The 19,416-nt window shown below is 39.2% G+C and overlaps 2 protein-coding genes across 8 annotated transcripts in view; one reads left to right on the forward strand and one right to left on the reverse strand.

Annotated features, from left to right (window-relative positions):
- The first annotated feature begins 2,686 nt into the window (after positions 1-2,686).
- Positions 2,687-6,633, forward strand: KLHL34 (kelch like family member 34). Its single transcript, XM_069063429.1, has one exon. The coding sequence runs from the start codon at positions 3,674-3,676 to the stop codon at positions 5,630-5,632; it is 1,959 nt and encodes a 652-aa protein (XP_068919530.1). The 5' UTR covers positions 2,687-3,673; the 3' UTR covers positions 5,633-6,633.
- Positions 6,634-7,844: 1,211 nt separating this feature from the next.
- Positions 7,845-19,416, reverse strand: part of CNKSR2 (connector enhancer of kinase suppressor of Ras 2) — a 348,720-nt gene continuing 337,148 nt past the window's right edge. For all 7 annotated transcript variants that reach the window (XM_069063427.1, XM_069063426.1, XM_069063424.1 and 4 more), the window contains 2 exons: positions 11,845-12,041; positions 7,845-9,096 (listed from right to left, as the gene is read on the reverse strand). In XM_069063427.1, coding sequence (XP_068919528.1) covers positions 8,881-9,096; positions 11,845-12,041 — 413 coding nt within the window. In that variant the 3' untranslated portion in view covers positions 7,845-8,880. The remainder of the gene's footprint in view (positions 9,097-11,844; positions 12,042-19,416) is intronic.

Consider the following 19,416-nt stretch of genomic DNA (forward strand, 5'->3'; position numbering starts at 1 on the left):
ACACACACACACACACACACACACACACACACACACACACACACACACCACACAGAAAACCTAGCCGTGTGGCCTTGGGCAAGTCACTTAACCCCAATTGCCCTCCAAAAAAGCAAAAAAAAAAAAAGAGAGAGCATATCAAGTTTCCACAAGAATTGTTTCTTTTGTGACTTTTTAACATTAAAAATTAATATAGAGGTTAAAGTTGACTTTTATTTGCTAAATCATTTCTATTTACCCAAGAAGCACCTTTTATCAACCTCCCCTTCATCCCAATAAAAACATTTATGTAACTCGAATTTTTCCAACACAGCATTTGGAAAGCCATTTAGAATTTTATTAAGAATGTATAACATTGTACAGGTATTCAAATACTGGTATGATACATAAATACCTTACTGAAAGGACAACATCTTTAAATATATTGATTGCTTTGTCTGTTAAATAGACAGGAACTTGTGAACACATCTATTATACAGAATTTCTCATTCAACAGAATTCACTGTATCCACATTAGCAAAGCATTGTGAGAATGGGCTTCTGGCCAGGATGAGGAAGTAGCCTTGTTATGTAGAACTAAGTGGATGTACAATGATTTTCTAAAACAAAACAAAACAAACAAAAAACCCACTCCAAACTCACCAAATCTTAGTTTGTTCATATCTCTTATACTTTATGCTACATTTAAATCCAAAGTCCTTTCATGATTTTGACTTAACTGGAATGTGTGTGTATATATATATATATGCCTGTTGGTGTGTGAATATTTCATCTTTCTGTTAGCATTTCTTTTTATTTAGGATTTGACAGGATATTTTAAAATAATTAAAATTGTATTTTAATGTTGGTTGGTCCTGCATGTGAAATTAGAATATAATTATTGTATGTGATATGACTTGCTCTGTTTATCACATTAAGATATGCAGCAGAAAGAGTCCTGAATCAGGAGTCAGAAATCTGGGTTATAGGCCAAGATTTGCTTCTAAGTAGCCATGTGACCACAAATAAGTCACTTGACCCCTGTTGGCTCCAGTTTCTACATCTTTAAAAGGGGTTGGATTAGATGATCTTTTAAATCTCTTCCTGCTTTTATGTTCTTTGAATCTTAAATAAAGGCCTCTTGAATTCATTAAGATTTTGTGAAATGAAATACAAACTGTTACTTTATTTTAGAACCAGGGATCTTAATGTTTAAAAAACAACTCCCAGAATCACTAACATCCCATTTTCTTAATCTAAAAACATATTAGCCTGTAGAGTTTAAATAATATCCAATCTGAGACCAGTATTGAATGTTACAGTTTTGAGAAGTGAAAATTAACTTTTATGTCTTTTTCTCAGTTTCTAGAAGATAAAAATATTCCTGATGATGTTTATTGTACTTTTTTGAATCCCCAAATTGGTGAAGAGAGAACACTAAGTAGATAAGTGAGGAAGCTATCAGAACTTTACCATAAACTTTTAAGAGACCTCAGGTCAGGGAATATGGGAAATGAGTAAGACCATGGTGACTCTTCGAACTTCTTGGAAATTGTTCATCTTTTTAATAAAATACAAGTAATGAAGTCAGAAATATGAGTTCTTCTAGACCCTATTTAAATTAAATCTCAAACTTACTAAAAACAAACTAAAATGAGAAATAAACACAAACTTTGCATGTTGGGGTGGCAGGAAACACCTCATTTTTATTGATCCATTAATTAAGCAGATTTGCTTATTTCAAAAGATGTGGAGATAAGGAAAAAAGGCATTTTATTTGCACTAGAAACAAAGTTTAACACCCCCCCCCCATTTCTGCAGAAGCTGGTGGGGTTTCTTCCTCCTGAAGCTTCTAAGAATAATTCCAAGAAAAGAAATCCTTTGAGACATCAGCCTCTGATGAACTTGGAAACACCCATGATCTCCTTCTGCAATAAGGGATGATTGCCCAGCTATTTAGATTAAGTAGCAAAGCAGGGTCACGAATCTGAAAAATTATTGGATAACACTTTCTTAAAGCAAACTAACTGTTTAAGCACCTAAAAGCAAATCCCTCCCCATTTGCTTTTTGGAAAGGAGACTAGAGATGAACGTGCAAATGTGTAAATTGGTTGTGGGGCATGTATGGGGGAAGAGTACCCATTTAGCAATGAGAAATCATAATTTCCACTGCAGTTCCCCTGTGCAATATCAACAAGAGGGATTCTGACTTTGAAAATCCCCAATTTCCAATGAAATGATTGGAAACGCCAGATGTCAGACTAGTTACAAGCTGCTGTTAGCTTCATGACCCAGAGCCTGCTTGACCCCACAGATCTTGTGTCTCAGCTCAGCAGGAACTCTTTTTGAATCTCCTGGGTGTTACTGTGAAAATATCACAGTTTAATCCCTCTTTACTGCGGTTTAATTAGGATCTACTTCAAACTGAAAGTTGATCTCTCGAGGACCCTTTCCCAGCGGAACTGGTGAAACAACGCTGCCCCAAGTCTTGGGCTTGGGGTGACAAGCTAGCATAGAGAACAAAGCTTCAGCTCCTTTATTAATTAGGTCTCCAGGGACACTTAACCCTCCCCTCCACTCCGCGGTCTTCCACTCTGCACCCCCACTCTCCATTCCACGCGCAGCTTTGTTCTATTCCTGATATTCCTGATCATCCTCGTGATTCCCAGTTAGGTCATTCAAAGTCGAAAGTTTCAGCTCTGTCCTTTGATTTACAATCCAAAATGGTAAGACCAGGAGGAGGAGCGAGAGGGGCAAGGACAAGCTGGTTGGTATGGATTGTGTCTGCGCTCTATTCCTGTATCTATGAGCTACGGTAATATTATGTAGAGAACTGGGCACGGATGGCCAGGCATGTCCAATTATACCAGTGACTAAACGTATTTACTTGCCTGGCCTCCTGCTCTAATCCCGTCGGGTTTGATTTAATCCCTCACGCGGAACAGGGGTAAAAGATCACCCAGTATCCCCCACCCCAGGAGCCAGTTGTCCCCGGCCCTTGTTGTGTGTGTGTGAATGCATTCGGGCGTGTGTATTAGCAGGAATCTTCTGAACCCGGACCACCTGGAGGTGAAAGCCATCAGAACTGGGTTGAACAAGAGGGACTAGGGGCCGACAGAGAGGAGTGCCCTCCACTCCCACATCCTATTCAATTCCGCGGCGTCTGCACATCTGTCTTTCCTTTTTGCCTCGGCCTGTCAGAGTTCGAAGACACATCTGATTGGGAGATAGGGACAGCCGGGGGACACAGCAGCTCCTTTCATTCAGGTGATGGTGCGGCTCCACAGCTGTCCTTGGTGGGCCGTCTGGGACTCCCTCCAAAAGGCTGCATTTCTAAAAAGCTTTTCTGCCCCAGCAGCCCCTCAACCCCTAGAAGCTGGGACGGCTCCAAGTCCGGTGGATTCCACCTTCTTATTTCCTGTGGGTAATCTGAGCTACGAGAAGCCTTTCTTAGCCAGGACATGGCTCACCTGTGCTAGGAGAGGGGGAGGGTGGCAACTTGTAGACTTAGATGAAAGATGAAAGCGATCCGGACTTTGAAGGACGCTTGCCAACTCTGGTAATCGATAGTGGGGGCCGTTACTCGGGTGACTTGAGCCTGAGCTGGTTTGTTTTCGGGGGATACGTTTGGGGGTGTGGGACCTGTTCTTGGTTTACACGTCCTCTCAGCCTGCTCTCCTTTGCATGATGCACCATGAGTTACTTTCTGTCCTACTGCAAAGCTCACGGAGGAGCCATCCTCACCCACTACCAGGCCCTGCGCGACGAGGGCTTCCTGTGCGACGTGAAGCTGGAAGCCGAAGGCAGCGAGTTCCCGGCGCACAGGTCGCTCCTGGCGTGCTCCAGCGACTACTTTAAAGCTCTATTCAAGAGCTACACGCAGGAGTCTCGGGCCTCCGTGATCCACCTGCAAGTGCCCTCGGCCACCGGCCTTCAGCGCCTCCTGGACTTCATCTACACTGCCTGGCTGCCCCTGTCCATGGACACGCTGGAAGACACGCTGGAGGCCGCCAGCTACCTGCAGGTGGGAGAGGCCGTGGGCCTGTGCAGCCGCTACCTGGTGCGTCACCTGGGCCTAGAGAACTGTTGCTTCGTGGCCAACCTCGCCACCCGCTTTGGCCTGGCCGACACGCGGTCAGCGGCCGAGGGCTTCATCGGGAGCCACATGAGAGAGCTGCTGGACAGGGGCCCCGAGGCGGCGGGGCTTCTGGAGCTCAACCCGGGCTCGCTTAAGGCGGTGCTGGGCTCCCCAGATGTGCCGTACGTGGCCGAGGCCCGTCTACTGAGCCTGGCGCTGAGCTGGTTGCTGCAGGATCCCGCCGCCGAACGTCTTCTTCACTGCTCCAGTCTTCTGGAACGCATCCGCTTCGGCCTGGTGCCCCCCGAGGTGCTTCGTCGGGTCTATTCAGGCTCGGGCCTCAGTCTTCCCACACGAGTGAAGGGCCTAATTATCCAGGCTATCAGCTACCACACAGCCACCTCCCGCCAGCCCCTAATGCAGAGCGAGCAGACCAGCTGTAGGAGCCCCCAAACTCGCATTTTACTGGTCGGCGGGCGCCGGGCCAAGGAGGCAGTGACTCAAGGTGCTGAAGATGCTCAAATCCCTCGAGGAGAGGGTAGAGGCGATGTCGACGAAGCTGCAGGTGAACAAGCCGAGCAGGAAGTTCAGCCTGAGGAAGTGGAGGAGTGGGAACTGACCCAAGATGTGGTCTCCTTCGACGTGTACAACCACCGCTGGCGCAGCCTCACCAGGCTGCCCACCCCACTGCAGGGGCACTGCGTGTGCACCATAGGCAACTTCCTTTACGTGCTGGGAGGGGAGAGCCCCGCAGGAAGCCCAGATTCTCTTTCTCCGACCTTTCCACTCGAGGTCACGGCCCAAGTGCACCGCTATGACGCGCATTTCCACGTGTGGGCTCCTATGCCTGCCATGAAAAAGGCTCGGGCCCACTTCTGGTGCGGGGCTGTAGGGGACAGCCTCTTAGCCGTCGGGGGTGTGGGCGCAGGCGGGGCAGCCCTGGCCTCTGTGGAAATATACGACTTGGTCCGAGACCGCTGGACAGAGGCCAAGGAGTTGCCACAGGCAGTGTATGGTCACGCAGGGGCGGTAGGGGCCTGTGGCAACGTGTATATATCCGGGGGCAAGCTAGGAGGACGGCCGGAGGATGGAGGTTTGGATCGGGGTGGCAGCATTCGGGATGTGTACGCCCTCAGCTCAAAGGAGAAGGTGTGGAGTAAGAGGGCACCGATGAGTATCGCCCGCTTTGGCCACCACATGGCTACTCTGCGGGGCGCGATCTTTGCTTTTCTGGGGCGCTATGAGCTCTTCTCAGAGATTGAGCGCTACGATCCCGGGGCGGATCAGTGGACTCGGTTGCGGCCCCTGCTCTATGACCGCTTCTGCTATGGGCTAGCGGTGGTGGAGGAGACTGCACTTCTGCTAGGTGGGTTAAAGTGGCAAGATTCCAGGCAAGTACCCACCTGCAACGTGGTAGGCTACGATTTGGACCTCGACTGCTGGGAGGAAATTGGTTGCGACATGTCCCAGGCTTGGAGCGGCCTGAAATGCGCAGTGTTGCAATTATCAAAAGAAGAGGAAGAGGAAAGGGAGGAAAAGATAAAGAAAGTGGAAACACAGGCTGGGGTGCATTAAATAATGCTCCTCTCATTTTAGGACGCAGTTATAAAAATGGGTGTTCCTGACTAGCACACTGTCCTCCAAATGACATTCTTTCTCTATCAATGTATCTTTAGACATTCTGAGATTGCAGGGACAAGCAGACAGAACGAAGTACTAAACTGAACAGGAGTAAAGGAAAAGACAGAGAAGAGGAAAGATATAATTTAGCTCCAGCAGTCTGATTTCTTGGAGGACTATAACTGGGTTAGCAAAGAAGTTATCTTATTCTTTTAAACTATCAGTTAAAATTGAGTTTCACCAGCTATTAAATGGAAATCATCTTTGTGCCAAAGTTAAGAAAAAAAATAAAAAGCTAAGCCACTCAAGTGTTGGAAAATATTAACAATAATAGACTCTAGAGGCTGGTGTTATGCTAGTAAATAGTTGAGGGAGACAGTCCTCACTAAACAGCGTAAAATTTCTGGAAGGAGAACTGTGATTTTCCATATCATAGCTATAATTGTGGTTATACCCTATTTAATTCTTATGCAAATACTGACTGAGAGATAAAATCTTTGGGGGAGTAACTTTTGTGGCATGGCCTTTGGGTTTGTTTTTGTTTGTTTGTTTTTGATTTTCTGGAATGGTTTTGGATAGAATTTTAGTATCACTGACACATGAGTAACCTAGTGGTGAAAGCTCTCCAGATATGTTCCATGTTCTTAAAAAAAAACGGACTTATTTCCCCTTCTTTAACTCTTCTCTGCCCATGGGGGGGGGGGTGAGGGGGGTGAGAAGGGAAGCTTACATAATGGAATACATAGAAAAGTGAAGGTTTATTTTTGTGCAAAATGAACTGGGAAATGCAATTTTTAAAGGTCTCAGAGAGAATGCTTGTTTAAACTAAACAGTCTTGGGCTACCCACAGCATAACATTTAGAACACTTAATAAAGCAGGATGACTACATGACTAAGTTACAAGGGTATGAAATGTGTAAAAGTTTCATATTAATAAATTAAGTGCTTTATAAGTATTCCTTTGAAAGCTGCATTTGTTCTGACTTTTCTCTACAGTGCTCTATCTTCCCTTCCAGGCTCCATGTTAATTACAGCACCTGCTGTAGGTGCTTAATAGTGTTTGTAGAAATGAATAGTCAGACTAGCAATTGAAATGCTGTTCAAGATGGCATCACAATGAATGATGCAAATGCACACTTTCATGCCAGGCTATCCATGAGTGTTTTAAATGTATGAAGGTTTAATTTTTTACCTGCTAACCAAAGTAAAGTTTAGGCAGAAAAACTGTTGCATAGCAACAGATCTAGGCCTTTCCTTTAATTGCCCGATGGCCTCATGATACCACCTGTCCTATGTGCCTTATCCATCCGTTGCTGTCAAATATTTTTATGGATTTATTTATATGTTTTTGGTCCATTAAACAACAGGCCTTTAAATGCTTTTTAGGAGAGCACACTTCATTTCAGGACAAGCATTTTTTAAAACCAAATGTACAAATCCACAAATTTAATGTGTCAGTGTCCATACTCATGCAGTAAGTAAATGTTGTTGTTGTTGTTGTTTTTTTGTTTGTTTTTTTACAAATAGAATTTTTAAATGACAAAAATAATACACCGGACCTCAAATCCTATCTCATATGAACATTAAGATGTGATTCCTCATCCATTTTGATTACATATAGAAGTACCAAAAATGGGCTGCAGAAAGGCCACTTTCCCTGTACAATTGTGCAAAGTCTGCAAAACAATAGCAATTCAAATGTAATTTTTAAAGCAAACAAAAGAAGGCTCCCCTGTGTAGCTTTCACTTCCTCTTCCACAGTGAGGATAATCACTCGAAAGTATCTGAGCTCTTCAAGATTAAAGTACATTCACTGAGCTTAACAGGCTACAGTAATAAAGCTGATTAAAAGTAGGTCTCAAGATAGACAGTCATGGGGAGGGGGTGACCTCTCCTTTGAAAATATAAAATTGTGACTTTTAAATTATGCAGCCAGACACTGAGAAGCAGCACAATCATCATCATGCTGAGATCACGTTCAAAAACAAGCTAATAATTATAAATATATGAAGAGGAGTTTCCCCCCACACACTCCATTTTATAGAACAGTTCAAGAATATAAGAAAAATGTCCATTGTTTTCTCACACATATAACTCACTGGAACATTTCTGAAAAGACAGTACCCTTTTGCCCCACACAGAGTACATCTTAATTTTTTTTCCTCAATATTCCCCCAATTTTTAATAATTCAAACTTTAACCTATCAGTTATTTTTGTTTCTTTGTCTCTAAATGTAATTACTTAGTTTAATTCACAGATGAGGAAAATAAGTAAGCTAACTGTAAAATTCATTTATTGAATTTATACTTGGCGACTTTTTTTTAAATTGCAGTTCCAAAATATGAGGTTGGTGTTATTTGTGTAGCTGCCTTATTGGGTGAGTTAAGTCTGTTTAAAAAAAAATCAATACTCAGATTCCTATACACTCTCACAGCATCCCATCACTAGAAAAATAAAGAAAGATTTAAACCAAGAAAAAATAAAGCAGCTATCTCTTTGATTTTGGTCTTTTTTTTTTTTTTTTACCAAAAACAAAACAAAACTTACAAAGCTTTCCCCTGATATACCGTTTTAGTGTTCTCGTAGATCTGCAATAATAACATTTTAATTATCTAGCTTTCAAAAGTTAATTAACTATTAAGACATGGATATCTGATACCTGAACTTTTCTTATAGCAATGATTTTCTATTCTGCTTAGCTCTCTTTTGTACTAACCTACATTTCACAAAAATAAAACTACAGCATTAAACTTTGTGCAGTGTTTAAGAAAATTCTTAGCACATTTTAATAAATATAAAAGATTTATGTTCTTTCCCACAAGATGTCTGCATCTGAAAAATGTGATTCAGTTCTAAAGTTTTGTTTCATATAAAATTAACTTAAAGGGACAGTAAAGGTCCAATAGTAAACTGTCTTCAGGATTTACTACTTGAGGTCTTTCTGTCTCCACAGCTATTTGCAAAAATTAATTTTAAATTATTAAAGACGGTTTCTTTTGCACAAGGTAAACACAAGCCGAGCACTGGTCGCATATAAAATATACAAATGTTCATTAAATACAGTGATATCATGAGGTTTACTTCATATAGTTCTGCAACATTAAAATATAATTTACCAAGTTTCCCACACATGAATATAAAAACTACCTTATGTACTTGTTCAAAGGACAGGAGGATGCCAGATGGTGTGAAGACAAGATGCCTACACATGCGTTTCAATGTATGAATGGGTGTGCACTAGAGAGGATATAAGTACATCTACTTCAGAAGAAACATTTAATGGGTCATTTGGGGTGCTTTTTTGACAGATATCCAAGAAGAGGTCAAGGTACATCTCTTTCCACTCTTGAAAGTCTTTAGATGTCAAATCTGGATTGTCTAGAACTTTATCTATGATGGCTACTTCTCCTTCTCTAGCCTGAAAAAAAAAATAGCATAGTTAATACCATATTCCAGTGAAAACTTTAAGTTAACATTTCAAGTTCTTCTGTTGTCTACATTGTTAATTAAGTAGTTTCCCTTCCCATATTAATAACTCTGATCTACTTCTATTAATTCGTTTCTTAATCCTGGTCATTAAAACAAGCCGTGTCTACACTACCATCTTCTGAACTGATTCTTATTCTAATAAATTCTACTTCTTGACAGGTCCATTCCAACCCCGTTGGTCTGTCTTCTAGTCTATTGCCTTCATGCCTGTTAGCAGTTCCCCCCAGGGTAACCGACTAACTGAAACACTTAACAACAACCTCCCACCCCAACACATACCTCCTCTTTTCAGCAAATTCTTCTAAATCATTTTTCTTCCTAATTTTACCCTGGATACTTCATAATTTCTGCAATCCACTGGTGACCACTTTTTCTACTACTCACATTTGGCAGATCTCTTTCTTCCTGATGACACTTCCAGACCTTTTCTTTATTTCCATGCCTTCCTCTTTTGAGGTTCGTGTAATCCATTTATAACACTCTCCACTTTTGTTGCTTTGATTCACCAATCTCCAGGTTATTTACTCAACTTTGTCAATGACTTTAGTACTTGGACCAGATTTCTCCCCACCCCTTCCCTTTTAAAATTTTCACATTGACCACTCTTCAATATTCATGTTGATGACCATATCCTGACTACACTGCCTCTTACTTGTCTCATCAGTGACAACCTCCTTCACCCCACTTTAGCCATATGCCATCAGTCACACCTTAAACCTCACTTGCCATCTCTCAAAATTGTTCTGTATTGGAGATCCTGATTTTGAAATCCTACTCTGCAACCACAATCTCTTACCTTTCCATTGATTTAAGTATTCATTCACAATAACAAACTTTAGTGACTCCCAATTACCTCCTGGGTGAAATATAAAATCCCCTGTTTGGTTTAGCCCTTCATAATCTGGCTTCTGCCTTCCTTTCCAGTTTTCTTATACCTTACTCCTTTCCATATTCTACAATTTAGTGACTCTGACCCCTTTCCTGTTTCTTGCACACAGACACTCTATCTTGCAACTCTGAGTATTTTCAGTGGCTGCCTCCAATGCCTGATTATGTTCTCCCTCCTCATCTCTGCCTTCCATTGAGTTTCAGCCAAAGTTCTACCTTCTTCAAGAAGGTTTTCTGAATGTTCTTTAACTTAGTGCCTTCCTTCTGAGACTACCTTCAATTTAACATACCTCTAACTCTGTCTCTATGAGCAGCTAGGGATGAATATAGGTTTGAGAGCTTGGGAACAGTGGACAGAGTACTAGGCCTGAAGTCAAGAAGACTCCTCTTTGTGAGTCCAAATCTGGCCTCAGACACTAACTAGCTGTGTGACCCTGGACAAGTTACTTAACCTTGCTTGCTTCAGTTTTCTCATTTGTAAAATGAACTAGAGAAGAAAATGGCAAAGCGCTCTGGTATTCTTGCCAAGAAAATCCCATGGCCAGTACTAGCGTGCCTTGGTCCCCAGCATCAAGAATAATCATGAACAACAATGCAAGCTATTAAGTGGTGCTAGAAAAAGTTATAAAATTGAACTGATTTTACCTAATAACAATTTATTGTTCTAGCCCCTCACAATTAATTTACAGTACCATTTACTCTTATTGACTCATTATATTGTTCATAATGACTGCTCCAAATAATTACTTAGCCCCACCCCCCAAGCTCTCAAAAGTGTTCAGTTGTGTCTGACTCTGCTCTCAAATATATATTCATTCCTCAGAATTGTGGCAGATGACTTGGCCTTCTATTAAGACTAAGCCATCTAACACGCATTGTCAAAAGTCTTACACTCCAGGTATCAAAATTCAGCATCACCACTCTCTTGTCTCTTTCTGTCAGAGAGGAAATATCCCTACCTCTCACTAAGGCACATTTCTACCTTTGCTCATTATCCCTCATTACTTTCCAGCTGGCCTATTTTAATAGCCTGCTAACATGACTGCCTGCCTCTAGTCAATCCTTTAGACCAATGCTAGATTAATTTGTTTCATGTGTAGATCTAGTCATGCCATTCTTTTACTCAGAAAAATCCTTCAGTTATTTGAATAAGGTAAAATATAAACTCTGGACCTGGAGTTAGACCTGGGTCTCAGACACTTACTAGCTGTGTGACCTTGGGCAAGTCACTTAACATCTGTCTGTCACAGTTTCCTCCCCTAAAAGTGGGGATAACAATAGCACTTACCTCTCTGGGTTGTTGTGGGGGATCAAATGAAATAATATTTGTAAAGCATTTTACAAACCTTGAAGCGCTATATAAAGGGAACTATTGTTATTATTATTCCTTAAGCAGCTTATTCTCATAATTATAGTACATAGAATATTTATCTTAAGAAATTAAAGCATTTAGAAAAAAGCAGGCTTTGTATTTTCTGCAAATTTTTATATTACTTCCTGTTTCTCACCTACAGCCCAGTCACAAAATATTTGCCATCTATCTGAGATTTTAATGAAAAGTTCAGATGATATTTTCTCCTCCCAATACAATTATATACTAAGAGAATAGCAGGACCATGCTTTTCTTTTCTCATTCTTTCCCATTGGTTTCCCATGCCCCCAAAACAAAGTTAAGGTCAAAAAAAGAAAACATCTTATTTTGAATTTTGACACCATGCTAGAACAATTCATTTCTAGGTCAAGAATGAACTTTGAAATGGGAATTTTCTCCTCTGCTTGCACATCCTACCTTTAAAGTGCTTTTTAGAATTCGAAGCCTATGCAGTTTTTCATTCACTATTGGATCACTACACCTTTTTATGAAAGATTTCTTATATTCCAGCTTGGTTGAAATTCGGTGTTCCCCCAAAGGTGACAAACTGGCTCTCTCCAATGCCTTGTATAAATCTTGCAATGAGTCAGCTAGATTTTCTTCTCCTATTTCATCTGCAATATCCAAAAAAGAATATGAAGAAAACATTAGCTGTTATTTGATACATTAAACCAAACCAAAGCCTACTTCATTCTTTGTTTACTTTTAAAATCAAAATGGATCACCTCTGTCTAAAACTGAAAACTAGAATAACAAACTAGATGGAAAACATGTTAATACCATTCACAGAACTGCGAAGAGCTGGCTAAATGAAATAAAGAATATTATAAGAAAAGTTTCATTACCAGGAGGGAAATGCCTGACTGATCAAATATTCTGATGAGTATCATAGATTTGGATCTGAACTTCAGAGGTCATCTTGTTTCACTTTTTCCACTTAAAAGATAAGGAAAGTAAGGCCCAGTGATCTTAAATGACTTCCCAGGCATTTAGGGAGTCACCAGTAGAGTTGGGATGTAAACCCAGGTTCTTGGCCTACAAGTCCAGGACTCTCTCCACCATCTTATTCTGTCTCTCAAGGGAGGGTTTTGATTTGTACATATTTGTTGACAATTCTCAAAGACTTCAAGTACAACGGAAGGCATAAATTAATCATTTTTGATGATTCAGAATGAACTTCAACATTCATAGTGCTCTGAGTCACTATTATGAAGATTAATTATCATTATAATGAGATTAGATGTGCTGGTTAATAGAATTTGCTGATTGAAAAAAAAGTCTTTCTCTAGAATTCATAGAAGCTGGTGTTGATACTTGTGAAAGTTATTTTTTACTTGTAATAAATCTTCCAAGAGAACAGTGAGCACAATTGTAGAATATCAAGTTACTTTTATAGTAAGTGGCAAAATCACCATAAAATATAATAGTAAATATACATGCCAAGGCTCCAAATTGAAAGAAAAAACAAAATGGAACTCAGTAAGAGGGTACTTTAAATCAAAATGCTAATAGGAAGAAAGTTTTTATAGAGAAGGATTCTAGAGAATAGATTCCTTCCTTCTTTTCTCCCTCCCTCCCTCTCTCCTTCCTTCTTCCCTTCTTTCCTTCCTTCCTTCTTCCCTTCCTTCCTTCCTTTTTTCCTTCCTCTGCATTTTAGAGTTAGATGCAGGAAAGCCTCTCCCAACCTATTTTTCATTATACTCTTTTCACTGAAATCTTCCAGGATTCTAAGGTACTTCTATGTATTATAATAAACACACATATATACATCTTTTGTCTAAGACAGAGAGTTGTATAGTTAGGCGATATGAAGTTAAAAAAAAAAAACTTATCATAATTGTCACACTGGAGAATCCTAACAATTGTGGTCTGTGAAAGCAGAATTCAATGCTTTCTGTGGCCTTTAAAAACCTGAATCTTTGTGCCTAGTGTGCTGACAGATTATTTATTTGTCTAGTGATGCCACTTGTAATTGCTTCACTAGTACATGCCTACATAGCTTTTAGAAAGTTCCTCAATTGTTCCAGTATTTGTTTGAATTTGACATGCAGTAGTAGATATGAATGTGAGAAACCCTAAGAATGAAGGCGAGGAGAAAGTAGGAAATGCCAAGATACCGTATTATCAAAATCATATTTATATTGTCTCAGCTTAAAAGGATGAATCTCTTTCAGAATTAAAGAAGAGCTTCATATTTTCATATTCAACTATTTTGCTGAGGGGAACATGTTCCAACAAGTGTGATTTTAGTCACTTAGAGCTATTGTCCCTCCATTAGGAAATTTCTTGAGGTTACCAGCACATTGCATTAGTATCATTGAATAGAAGTTGGATGTTATTTCCTGACATTTATTAAGCACTAAAGGGGCAGCATTGTACAGGGACCGAGGGACTGCCTTTGAGGCAGAAAGACTGGGTGCAAGTCCTATGTAACCACTGGGTTAGTCACTTAATATTTCAGTGCCCTCAGGCAACTCTCAGATTAATTAGAGATGAGTTCCTGATCTGCACTGGTGGAGGGAGGTTCTTGGATTGATGGAATCACAGGTCTGCACCTGAAAGAAAATAAAATAAATGTAAGGGGGCTCCATCAGGGAAGTTTCTCGTAGAATACGGACAAATTCCATGGTAATTGTGGGAGGTGGGGAGGTATTCTCATCAAAATGATGGACATCATTGTGGTTCAGCCCTCTCCCCACACAAATACCCACAAAGTACTTAATGTTTTCTACAAGTGAATAAGCACTTTTTAAATACTGGGCTAGGCTTACTTCCTAATGCTAACTTCAGAAGTGAAGTCACAAATCTATTACAGCCCCTTGTTCTTTTAATTCTCTCTCAACTCAATGTCTTTTTGCTAAAATTTGCAAGGTATGGGATGAGTGAATGGGATACCCTGAAAGGCAGGAAGCCTCATACACTAATAAGAAGGTAGTGATTTGACTGCAGAGAATATTTTGGAAGGAACACACAGTCACAAGGGAGATAAGGTAAGAACAGAGTTCTACAATCTAGGACAAACTTAAAGAATAACTTAACTAAGGTGATAGAATAGAGAAGAGGCATGATATCATTTCATAAAATCATAGTCCAGCCAAGGACCCTAAAATTATCGAGTCACTTCAGACTCTTGCCTTCAGGCAAGAGGTAAAAGCTAAGAAAACTGGGCAAATAAAATTTCATGCCAGAATTTTAGAGTTAGACACAGAAGAGAGGCTTACCAGATGTGAATTATAGTAGTTAAGACATAGGGTGGCATGCTCTATTATTAACTTTTCAACTCTAGAAAGAGGTGAAGAGGAGAATGATTCAGATTATAGTTTTAGGATTTAAAGGAGGCTGGAGTATTTTTATGGTATAATTTTTTATTTCCTTATGGTTCTCATTTATATTACCTAACAATGTCAATAAGTCTCTATTTTGTCTTAAAAGCATTTTAACCTAGACTGTTTTTCCCCCTTTCTAAATAATGGGGACTATTAAGGCTGATTCTGCATTTTATAAGTTGTTAATATAATTTTACATGCATTAAGGGGTCTATGTAGCAATTCTATTGCACAAATAACAAAACAAACTAAATTATGTTTTTTTCTCTTTTCAAAGAAAAAAAGACTGCAACTAGACAAGAACATCAATCAATGAGGAGTTTTGACAGTTGTCCCGAATATTAACTTTTCTCTTGTTAGCACATTTAAACAGAGCATCTCAGTAGACAGGACATGAGCACACTTTACAATGTGGTAATAGCACAGAACATACCTTTCCTATCAGTGATTATTAACGTCCCCACCTCCAGCACACACACACACACACACACACACACATACACACACACACACACACAATACAACAGGCAACAGAATACTGGAACGGAGCAAGAAGGATGGTTATATTGCCAGACTACAACAAAATGCAACCTAGTAGCCAGCCGTCACAATTCTGGACTGGACAAGGGATAGAATTCAGAGTCATGATAGGATCTTATCTACTGCATTCAACAACTAAAACAACAACACAAAACTCAACATTCAAAACAGAACAGACCTTTATTTTCCATTATTTTAAATTAGTTCCTTTGCCCTTTGCTGGATTGGCACCAGTTAAGCCAAGTTCTGCAAATGTCGCAACAACACATACTGGAACACCTTTATTTTCCTCTTCCTTTTTTCCTTCTTCTCATTTTTCCTCTTCTGGCTTCTTTCTCTTAAAAATCTTTCCTTTTCTTTCTTCTCTTAAACCTATTGGTTGGCACTGGGGCTTGCTTAGAGCTGATAAAACAACCTGGTGAGGTCTGCTTTCTGAAGACTTAGATTCTAAATGGGCCATATCAGTTAGTAGAATCCTAGCTTAGAACTAGCTCTTGGACACATCACTGAGAGCTTTAAAGAGCTGATAAATTGTAAACAAGCATATCTGAATCATAGCTATGCTGTTTTCATGTATTCATGTCTGATATAATGGATTTTTTTTTACCCATCTCTCACTTTTTTCCTGATTATCTAAGCTCCAAGTGGAAAGGATTATTCTCATTTATGTTAAAAATGTGTAAGCCAGCCCAGTGGCAAGTTAAGCTGTTTGTTTTTTTTGTTTTGTTTGGTTCTGAAAAGAGGACAGATAAAGTTCCCTCTGTCCTATAAAATTTCTAGCAATGACAATAGGCTTATGACTAAGTCACTGATTATTTGTTTGCTATGTCAGGGAAATTCAGTTCTGATGGCAAATGCACTGTAGCAGGTGCTAGAGGTGAAAAGGCAAGACTATCATTTGTTGCCTCGTTTATATTCCATTTATTCTGCTAATCTAAGAATGTGATGAGCTTGGAAAAGGTTCTTTTGTTGGGTCCTGAAGTTTGAATATGTTTTCATGGTTGCAAGTAGCAAAGAAAAGCTCATGGGAAAGGTTAGCTAAAGTTAAAATAAAAGGAAATTCTAAACAGTAGATTGGAATTCTAGCAAATTGCTTATTGACATTGTGACACTTTTTTCAAATAGGAAGAGATCTTTCATTAGTTCCCTTGTACACAAAAGGGTGAGCTGGATAATGATAATGTTCTCTCTCTGTCTTTGTATCTTTCCATTTCCTTCTCATGTGGGAAGAGTAAGCCACACAACAGTTTGTGTGATTATTCAATTGTATCTTTTTTATTCTGATTTGCTGTAGTGGCATTTGTTTAAATTTGAAGAGTAATGAGAAAGAGAAAAAAATCAAAACCTAAGTTTGCATCTGAATTTCTCCTCCCTTGTGAAAATTCTGTTGCAAAGCAAAAACTGAGCTATGATAATCCACTTTAAAATTTCTAAAGAAAAGTGTATTCTGCAGATGAGATCAAATTTGGAACCAAATAAAGAGCTGACTGGTGGTGTTTTTTGAGGGAGTTGGGGATGGGGGGGGTTAGAAAGAAATCTGGACAATCAAGACAACTAAAATCTGGAAATTTTCTGTGAGCCCTTTGGCAAAAAATAAAATATGGATTCTAAAACAAAGACTGAGAATTCTTTCTGTTTAGTCATGAGAAGGAGATGATGTTCATTTAAGAAAGAAGATATTTATTTTTAAAAAATTGTTTACCTGCCTGTGGAAACAATTGTTTCTTGAGAAAGCAAGCTATATTCTAAGACTGTTGCTATAAGCATATGAGGTTGGAAAAGGTTAAATGACACATGGCTCAGGATGCTGCACATAGCAGCATTAGTCATCAAGCAAATTTGGAAGGCCTTCATCCTTATATAAAGAGCAGTTTCTTTTAAGTCTAGCAGGTTTGTTATCTCTCTCCATTGCATGAAGAATGTTCATCCTTTTCTTTCACAAAGGACAAGACATTTTGCAGGAACTTCACAAGCATATTGGATGTTGGTGCCAGCTTCCTGATGTCACCCTGTGTAGAAGCCTATTGATATCCATGGTGACATCAGCCTTACATAAGGAATTTTCCTTCACTTCAGTGAGGGCAGTAGAAAGCTTTATGATCATAGATTTAGAGTTAGAAGAAACCTGAGAGATCATTTAGACCAATTATCTAATTTTGCAGATGTGTAAACTGAGGCCCATAGATGTTACGTGACTCAACATAAGTCATGCACAAGTAATAAATAACAGAGCCAGGATTTAAAAACCCAGCTCCTCTAATCATCAGCACAAAATACTCCTCATTGTATGAGCTGAGAACACTCTGCATCTTACTTATGTTTTTGAAATCAATACTTAATGTTCAAATTAAACATGAACTATTTGTTCAGACTTCTTATGCAGTTAAAGGATCAGTCACTATAGAATATGAATATAAACAAAATGGAGGGAGTAGGATACAATATGGAAAGGCTACTGAAGCAGACATTATGGATCCTCTGCTAGTATGGTCTGATGTGAGGGAGACAGCATTGTGGGATATATCTTCCTGCTGAACTAGGAGATAGGGGACCTGAGTTTGAATAGCAGCTTTTCTTACTACCTGTGGGATTTGGGGCAAATGACTTACCAGAAGAGCTTCCATTTTATCACCTGTAAAATGAAGAGGTTGGCCTAAATGGCCACTTATAAGTTGACTTTTGGCTTTGTCGCTAACTGCTTGACCTTGGGCAAGTCACTGGTTAAAATCTTTCTAAGACTCAGTTTTCTCATCTGTAAAATGAGGGAGTTGGACTTGATGGCAGCTCTAATTCTATGATCCTAGGATCTCTTCTACATAGTGATAAAGGATACCTCAACATAGGTGGGGAAAAAAGGAAAACATCCAGAGGAGATAACATTGGTTTTACCTTATTGCTATATAATGTCAATATGTCAGTTTCTTCTGGCCACAAGCAAAGGATATTAAATGTACCATTAATTAATGTTGTTTAAAGTGTTAATTAAAGATGATTTAAGATTCTTGCCTCTTCATATAATGCCTTATTCCATTTCTTGCACATAGTAGGCATGCCAATAGATATTTTTTCCCTAACTGAATAAATAAATGAAGGAAGGAAGGGGTTTTTGGACCTTAATTTAGTTTTAGAGCAATTTCATTACCATTTGTTAATGGAGTCTAATGAAAACCATATAATATACTCATTAAATTTTCAGCCTTTTAGAATAGCTTTAATATTGAATCTTTTTGATTTCTAAATCTTTGTGGATAGAGGATTTATATACTGCCCCAAGTTCATATGCCTTTACCAGGTATCAAAAGACTTGTGAATATGGAGAAATTTGATTAGTTGTAAGAACACCTAGCACTTAGGCAGACTATAAAAGAACATTGCTCTGCAAAGAAGTAGCAATAATTATACTTGGAATTTAATATGTAGACTGCACTTCTTAATCAGGAAAAACTATCCAGATCATGAAGTTTTACGTTATGGTAAAAGTGTGGAACTCATTCCCAGTCAATTCCATTGATACTAAATACCAATAAAAAGGCACTTTTGATGAATTTCCACATCAATATCCATCATATTTAAAATATTTTAAAGAAATATATTAAAATCAGCAATAGCTAGAAGGTATGTTGATGTGATTTTATTCACAACACAAATTTCATCTGTAAAAAGGATCTTTCACTTCTCTTTAGGAAGGAAATTACCATCAAATATATTTGGCATACTATTAAGCTATCTAAAATGATTAGATACCAATTGGTCATACATTTTTATTTTTATATAATATATATTTTTACAGATATTAACATTATTCAATACCACACACTGCGGTGACAGGAAGAGAAAAACATTTCAAAATACAATTTTAAATTAGTTGTCCATAACACAGTATGAAATATCCAGTAATTAGCATTGAAACTATTATGGTATATCTATATTCAACTAAATAAAAGGAATTCCAGATCCACTACAGAGAAAGAGAGAGAGAGACAGAGAGAGACAGAGAGAGAGAGAGACAGAGATAGACAGAGACAGAGAGACAGAGAGAGAGACAGAGAGACAGAGAGAGAGAGAGAGACAGAGAGAGAGAGAAAAAGAGAGAGAGAGAGAGAGAGAGAGAGAGAGAGAGAGA

The sequence above is a fragment of the Petaurus breviceps genome, unplaced genomic scaffold (genome assembly GCF_028583685.1).
Source record: "Petaurus breviceps papuanus isolate PSGF00001 unplaced genomic scaffold, PetGlider_PUasm1.0 90574, whole genome shotgun sequence".
Classification (NCBI taxonomy): Eukaryota; Metazoa; Chordata; class Mammalia; order Diprotodontia; family Petauridae; genus Petaurus; species Petaurus breviceps.